This window comes from Triticum dicoccoides, chromosome 3A (assembly GCF_002162155.2).
Source record: "Triticum dicoccoides isolate Atlit2015 ecotype Zavitan chromosome 3A, WEW_v2.0, whole genome shotgun sequence".
Taxonomy (NCBI): domain Eukaryota; kingdom Viridiplantae; phylum Streptophyta; class Magnoliopsida; order Poales; family Poaceae; genus Triticum; species Triticum dicoccoides.
In genome coordinates, this window is record NC_041384.1 from 105,260,170 (window position 1) to 105,268,303 (window position 8,134).

Sequence of the window (8,134 nt, forward strand, 5' to 3'; positions counted from 1 at the left end):
CATTTCCAACCCTCCAAATGATGCCCCGTTTCAAGAGTTCAAGCCCATGAGCAATGCCTTGCCAAGAAGGTATAAGAGCATCTACAACCACAAATAAGCTAATTCGGTGCCCTATGCACCCGCTTCAGTGTCCACGGACTGGTCCTGCCAATGTCCACAAACGGATGTCGGAGCCAATTTACGGGCTAGCATTGGAGATGCCTTTACTTGTTACTTGTCATCAATTATCTTGCTATCACACTATCTACCCAAACTATTTTACAACATTTGCAGAGAAAACCTTGCAGAAAATCGCCTATCAATATCGTCTGTTCCTTTTTGGATTGGACACTCTTACTTATCGAAAGGACTACGATTGATCCCTTATACTTGTGGATCATCAAACACCAAGACACCGCTATTCGTTCTATCGCGCATGATTCGGGGTTTCCCCAGAGCCGGATCCATGAGGGAGGGGGTGCGGCAATGCCGCCAAGAAGGTCTACGACATCCGCAACCGTCGCCATCACTGGTCACATGCTCAAGGCTGAGACATGGTCTTCACCCAAACTCCCAACCCGCACCACGTCATCAAATCAAGCAAGCACCACCGCCGAGACATCTCGCAGTCGAAGAAGCCTACCGCCTAAACAACCAACCGCATCTTGCCGATGTTGCGGGCTGCCACTTACCTGCACCAGCCGCCTGATCTGTCAGCCACCGGTCGGAAGCCATGCCACCAGATGCAACACGAACCGCCGAGGCTTGCTGAGCACCATGCCGGTAGGTACCATAGGTGTGCGCCCGAGGCAAAAAAGACCACCTCGGTCCCGGCCACAACCAAGCTCTATACACGCATGTGCATCACGCACGCCCGTCGGCAGACAGAGACATCAAATCCGGCAGACGCACACACCTCCTTGCTCCATCATCGCGAAGCCACTCCTCATCCTCATACATACTAGAAGGAAGCTCTAGTTCACACATTGGTCAAAACATGGGCAACCAAAACCTTGACCAAAGTATTGGCTAGCCAAATTTTAACAGGCCTAGCTTGGGCTCAAACAAACGCTGAAGTTGGAGTGGAAAAGGGCCAGCCGCCACGGAGGCAAGCCTGTAAGCCCAGTTCTGAAGTGTAGTGGTCTTTGCTGCTGTGGAGGACTGTAGACGCAGCTGCTGCATTCCGCGCGTTCCCGGTCATGGCTATCTCCTCGCCCTCCCCCGGCTTCCGCCTCTCCCTCCACCTCCAAAACCCCACCCCGACCCCCACCCCCCACCCAGGTCCCAACCGCAAGCCCCGGCCGACCCCGACCACCGAGACGCTGCGTCGCCGCCTCCTCCGCAAGGGCGTGTCCGCGACGCCCAAGATCCTCCATGCCCTCCGCAAGAAGGAGGCCGGCAAGTCGCTGCGGCGCGCCAGGAAGGAGGCCTCCGCTGCCGCCGCGCCGCCGAAGGAGGACGCGCTGGTGGCAGAGGAGGAGGCCCGCTTCCGCGCGGCCGCCGAGGAGTACCGCGTCCTCATGGGGCGGCCCTGGCACGGCGCCCGCGGCGTCGTGGGCCCTCCGCGCGCGGCCTCCGGCGAGGAGGGCCTCGTCGGCCTGCGGAAGATGCTCGAGGAGAGGAGCGGTGACAGATTCCAGTGGCTTCTTGACGGCGACGTAGAAAATGAGGGGGCGGAGGATGCCAAGGGGAAGCAGAGGCGCGTCGGCTCCGGCTGGATTTCGGAGGTGGGGGACGAGGAGAGGAGGATTGAGCTGCTGATCAGTAGGTAAGCGATGTTTCTTACGCTTGCTCTTTCAAGACTTTCTTGATTTGTGACCCATTTAGCAGCTTGGGGGTGGGAAAAGAATGATAAAAAAGTGACCAATTTAGCTCCATGGGCAGGCACCTTAAAGGCAGTTATTATAGAGTTAGCATGGATTGTATCTCATAGCTAGACACATGTTTTTTATATGAGATTCATACTTAATTATCAAGTCACATGTGAACTGGAAGTGTTCTGTTTTCCAAAATTCAGTAAACAAGTTTGTCCACCAGGCTCAATGAAGGGGACCTTAGTTTGGGTGATTGGAGGCTTACTAGAATGATGAAACAAGCTGACCTAATATATAATGAAGATAATCTATTACAAATACTCAAAGGGCTCGAGGCAAAGGGAAACTGGAGGCAGGCTGTTGCTGTTACCGAGTGGGTGTACAATGAAAACAGTTACAAGCATCGAAGAAGCAGGTAATTTTCTGTTTATGCATTCATTTTGTACTCATTTCCTCCTTTCCAGCCACTGTAAGCATAATTTATGGTACAAAATTATGGTGGAATATCAATAACTTAACTTATATGATTATTCCATGTCTAGGTTTGTCTATACAAAGTTACTGTCAATCCTTGGGAAAGCATGGATGCCAACTGAAGCACTGCGGATTTTCACCATCATGAGGGTAGTTTTATTTTTTCCCCATAATCATAATTAATTAATTAGTATGTTTCCCTCTTTAAAAAAAAAAAGTAACTGACACAGACGTTTTATCTTGCTTCACATCAGGGAGATGCTCAAATATACCCTGATATGGCTGCATACCATAGTATTGCTGTTACACTTGGTAGAGCTGGCCTTCTCAATGAGCTAATTAAAATAATCGATTATATGAGACAGAAGCCTTCAAAAAGGGTAATGATGATGCGGCGCAAAGATTGGGATCCTTGTTTGGAGCCGGATGTTCTCGTTTATAACTCGGTTAGAGTAGCTTCTGCAACTTTTCTTTTCATTCCTTTTTCCTAGTTCCCTCTTGGAAGAAGTCTTGATCTTGTTGAAAAGTTGATTGTCTTGTCACTTCGACCTTTGGTTTTATAGGTTCTTAATGCCTGCGTACTATCACAGCAATGGAAAGGGGTATTTTGGGTGTTTCAGAAAATGCGATTCGGTGGATTGACACCTACAGGAGCGACATTTGGCTTGGCAATGGAGGTAAATTGTTTACTTGATGATTGGTATTGAAATTTGGGTAATTTGGTAACATTTTTCTATTCTTGTTTGGTATACATATTTAGAAATAGTTTGTGGCATTTATATCTCGACGAAGATATCACTAATTTATTTGATTATTACCATGTTTTAAATTATTATTATGGGTACAATCTGTTAAGATACGATGCTAAAACTTATTACCATATTTTAACATATTATTGACAAATTGTGTTTGTTTTTGGGAACCACAACTGTTAGTTAGCCAGGCCTGTCTTATTGCAGATACTCTTCAGGCTGTAATACATGCATCTGGTTTACTGTTGGTCTCTGTTTGTATTGTTCTAGAGATTCAGTGCTCTGATTTTGCCCTGCCTGTATTAATATTACCCTTATGTCAAGTTATTTATCTTCCTCCTATGCCTGTCCTTTATCTCATATCTTCATTTGTCCAATCTGTTCCACTCTCAAGGAAATAATATGGTATCACATTTAAGAAAAATATGGTGTTTTTTCTTTGTTGAGTCTGTCATTTGTTTTACCATATTGTTATTCTTACTGGGGCTGCTTTCTGAAAGGTCATGCTTAAATCCAAGAAGTATGAGTTTGTCCAGAAGTTCTTTGAAAAGATGCAGAGAAAAGGGGTACCTCCAAGAGCGATAACTTATAAAGGTAGCGCTGCAGTAAGCTTCATCTGATGTATTGCATTCATGCATTGTAGTTATATTCATTGGATTTGTTATTTGACATTTCAGTTATGTAGTTGACCTTCAAATATTTGCACTCAGTGTTAGTAAGAGCCTTCTGGGAACAAGGGAAAGTAAATGAAGCAGTTGAAGCAGTTAAAGACATGGAACAAAGAGGAGTCGTTGGAGCTGCAAGTGTGTACTATGAATTAGCTTGCTGTCTTTGCAATAAAGGAAGGTGGAAAGATGCTATGTTACAGGTTTGTGATTGATCATGTATACATTTATATCTGCAATCATACTGCTTTCTTCTTTTTGGTGTAACTAGTCAAATAGTGTTGCCTTCTGAGGTTTGTGCTAGATATGATTTGATTTCTTCATCGAGATTTGTTTAGAAAAACAGCCCAGGAACCATGCCATATGTCCTACCAAGGTTAGGAGAAATGTGATAGCTTTTCTTTGGCTGGCAAAAAAGCTGAAGAAAAAAGATGCTCTCATCTTTGATGTGTGTATGATCTTCTGAGAATAGCTAATCTGGTTGTTACTGGAAAAGCCACGAGGTATGAATTTGTGCCCACTAGGGGTTCTTGCCACCTCAAGCTGCACTTATCTGCTGAAAGTTGAGTTCTGGCATGCATAATCTCAAATGCTACTAACACAAATGGTGGTGTTTAATTTACTAATAAAGTAGAAATATATATTTTGGACTTGCTTTACATAAAAATATATCGGTAAAGGGCAGCCCCGGTGCATGTAGCTCCCGCTTGCGCAGGGTCTGGGGAAGGGTCCGACCACTTTGGGTCTATTGTACGCAGCCTTTCCCTACATTTCTGCAAGAGGCTGTTTCCAGGACTTGAACCCGTGACCTCATGGTCACAAGGCAGCAGCTTTACCACTGCGCCAAGGCTCCCCTTCATAAAAATATATCGGTACAATACTAAATATAATCAATTTAGGTAGTTCGGTACAGACTACCAGTCAAAGTTAAGGAAGTTTGACGACTCAAATTCTAAAACAACACGTCTTTGTGAACAGCGGGAGTAAGAGACTAATTTAAAACTTGAAACAAACTGAGAAAGACAGCACCTTAAATAATCCTGAAAATGTTGTGCTGAGGCAATGATGCATTACCACATAAGACTTCCAAAGCTAAACACTATGAATATTCTTGGTCAAAGTTGTTTATGGGATACCATGTCTTGTCCAACACGTCATATATTCTAGAACAGAGAGCACAGAGGATACGGCTTTCCTCTTCTATTGCGGGTTTTGTTTTGTATCTCCACTCTGGCTCCATTTTCTTCCTGGAGTCAAATTAAGTAATCTTACTTCCGCAGAACACTGGCATTACTGTTTTGATTCCTTATTGCACGAGTAATATCTCCATGTGGGGACTTGGAGAGTAAAGAAAAGAAAGGGCAGCCCCAGTGCATGTAGCTCCCGCTTGCGCAGGGTCTGGGGAAGGGTCCGACCACTTTGGGTCTATTGTACGCAGCCTTTCCCTACAAATCTGTAAGAGGCTGTTTCCAGGACTTGTCACAAGGCAGCAGCTTTACCACTGCGCCAAGGCTCCCCTTCAGAGTAAAGAAAAGAAATGTATGCAATATATTCTTATGATAATTTTTCTGTTTCAGGTTGAGAAGATGGAACAGCTTCGCCTCACTAAACCACTGGAGTTCGCATTTACTGGCATGATCCTAGCCTCTTTTGATGGTGGGTATATCTCCGAGTGTATCTCGATATTTGAATCAATGAAGGACTACTGTACTCCAAATATTGGGACGATAAATGTCATGCTAAAAGTGTATGGACGCTGTGATATGTTTGGGAAGGCAAAGGACTTGTTTGAGACCACCACATATAGTGTTTGTAGTTCTCAGCCACATACCCGTGACCATTCATCACTTAAAGCAGACGTGTATACATACAGCTCTATACTTGAAGCATCTGCATCCGCCCAACAGTGGGAATATTTCGAAAATGTATACAGACAGATGACTCTTTCTCAACACCATCTAGATCAAAGCAAATATTCATGGTTGCTCATCAAGGCATCCAGAGCTGGAAAGGTGTGTTTATTATCTACTACCCCATAACCTTTTCTGAGATATATGACTTCGCGTTTCAATTCTGAACACAATACTAGCTAAGATCCATGTTTGGATAATATGTTCAAGATATCTGTGCAAATATGGCCTTTTACATCGTATTTAACAAATAAAAGTAAAGTTGTGTTCATCATGGAGTTAACATTTGTTTGCTATCTAATAATATTAATATGGCTACACCCCTGTTTGTGTGACAGTTTGTACTCTCCAGAAGAAATGTGGCACCTGAAACTCCACCTTATAATGATCGTCATTGTCATCATCATCCAAGTTGTTTTTATTTCTTTCATATCCAAATTTATTTCAATTTGCATTGGCAGATCTTCTTCAAGTTTGTGCTAATTTGTGCATCTGACCTCAAGAGAGGGCATTCCAAATACCTTTAGCCTGCTACTAGGAATTGCCGCGGAGTGTGCTTGCACCGAAGGTGACCAAGTGCAGAATTATTTACTCATCGTGCTTTTGTTTTGCAGCCCTATTTGGTGGAGCATGCACTTGATTCAATACTTGAAAGAGGAGAAATCCCTGACGTAGAGCTGTTCACTGAAAATATTTGCCAAACTATTGCTGATAGCGACCATGCAAGGACACTGCATCTCATGAATACTATGTCTGCGTCTTCAGTCGAGATGAATGAACAGCAATGGAGCGATCTACTTCAGCAAAATTCACATCGATTCAGGGTGGATGCGTTGAAAGACCTGATAAGGCACCTCAGTACTAGTGATGCCATCAAAACAGATCCCGGACTTGGTTTTGTAAGAGCATTGCAGTCCCAATGTGCAACAATGTTGACGAAAGACGCTGAAGAGCCTCAAGCAGATAATTGTTCACATAGCAATCTGATGGAACAGGATGAGCTCTCTTGCAAGGACTCATTGGGTAGTCATGAATTATCTGATTCCAGTACTGATATCCCTGTATCAGGTGTCAAAGCTGGGTCGGGTGGGGACATTGTACTGCATGGTCCGCATTCAGAAGATGAACATCGTAATCTTGCGCACTGGGGCACACAGGTATCTGCCATCGACAAAGTGCTTGATTCCATGAACTCATTTGGTAACTGTAGTTCATATGAAAAGATGCCGACAGCATCAGAAATTCTCGAATCATGGGAGCAGGAGTGTGTTGAGGACATATTTGCTCCGAAGAAGGGAAGCAGAGAAACTATGAGAGGATAAATGAATGAAGCACTCAGGCATGTTGTTTGATGTTATTAGTGTAAAATTCAGACATCAATTTGAACTGGCCTCAGGCCTGGTTAATGCGGAAATAATGGAGTCCCGCAGGCTTTGGTTGCTTCTGGTTGTTGTGATCCCACCATAGTTCTGTAGAAGAGTAAACCAACCTGTGAGTATTTATTTGCACACATGTTCTTTTGTTGCACAAATTATTTGCGGAGATGTTGATAAGTGCTGCTCTGGGGTAAATATGTGTGGTAGTTTAGGGACAAACCTGTGTATTAACTTCATTTGTAAGAAGTGGATCGGATCGCGAAGGATACTTAGGCACATGTTCTAGTAGGAACTGTAATAGAACTCTGCTTTTTTGCATAACAAATCACATCAATTTGTGAATCACCGATTGTGGGTGCTTGCTCGAGCCAGTAATGAAAAAAATAGCTCCATGAGCAAAAGCCCCAGAACCATGACAAGCAAGATTTTGCAGTTGTTAACATGTACAGTGGGTGTCGCAATGAAACACGAGTGCGTAGCTGCGCACATTTTGGAGTTAGTCGGTTCCATTTTAACCTCGTTTTGAGTTTCCTTTTTGAAAAAACTTCATTTTGCAATTAGGAAAACTTTTTCTGAGATTTTTTTACATATGTTAGATTTTCCTTTTTTGAGCAGACTGAGATTTTTTTTGTGAGAAGTATTGAGCAGACTGAGTTTTTTTTTTTGAACACTTTTTATTTATCGTAGCAACTTTATTCACTAAATAATAGCCAGATCGTTTACATAGCGTGCGAGAATAAAGTCAGGGACATTCGATTCCCAAGATTCAGACCTACTAATGCTGAAACAATGTTTTGCTAATGCATCCGCCACAGTATTTGCTTCTCTGCTACAATAACCGAAGGCGATACTAGCGAACTCCATGGTCACAAGAGAGCACTCTGCAATGATTGGAACATCAGTTCCCATGTAAGCATTTGGATCAGATATTGCCTCCAACGCCACCATGCTATCAGACTCTATGATGACCTTAGTACAACGCAGATTTGCTGCTAAAGTTAAGCCACTTCCAAACAGCTGATAATTCTGCTGAGTGAACATTAGAGACATGGGGTAGAACACATGTTGCAGCTGCCAAAAATTTGCCCCGATCATCACGAGCTATAGCTCTGCGCGCTCCTGACAAAGTTTCTGCATGAAATGACGCATCCACATTCACTTTAA

The 8,134-nt window shown here is 43.7% G+C and overlaps 1 protein-coding gene across 1 annotated transcript; it reads left to right on the forward strand.

Annotated features, from left to right (window-relative positions):
* The first annotated feature begins 1,163 nt into the window (after positions 1–1,163).
* LOC119267404 (pentatricopeptide repeat-containing protein At5g67570, chloroplastic-like) lies at positions 1,164–7,255 on the forward strand. Its single transcript, XM_037548790.1, has 9 exons — positions 1,164–1,747; positions 2,017–2,208; positions 2,336–2,417; positions 2,522–2,713; positions 2,831–2,944; positions 3,520–3,613; positions 3,730–3,887; positions 5,262–5,696; positions 6,209–7,255. Exons 1-9 carry the CDS (start codon positions 1,179–1,181, stop codon positions 6,914–6,916), a joined length of 2,544 nt encoding a protein of 847 aa, XP_037404687.1. The 5' UTR covers positions 1,164–1,178; the 3' UTR covers positions 6,917–7,255.
* Positions 7,256–8,134: the final 879 nt, after the last annotated feature.

Excerpts from the sequence above, each read along its gene's own strand:
- LOC119267404 (XM_037548790.1), top strand. The coding sequence starts at position 1,179 with ATGGCTATCTCCTCGCCCTCCCCCGGCTTCCGCCTCTCCCTCCACCTC. Across the intron at positions 1,748-2,016 it reads ATTGAGCTGCTGATCAGTAG|GCTCAATGAAGGGGACCTTA; the intron begins GTAAGCGATGTT and ends TTTGTCCACCAG. Across the intron at positions 2,945-3,519 it reads CATTTGGCTTGGCAATGGAG|GTCATGCTTAAATCCAAGAA; the intron begins GTAAATTGTTTA and ends GCTTTCTGAAAG.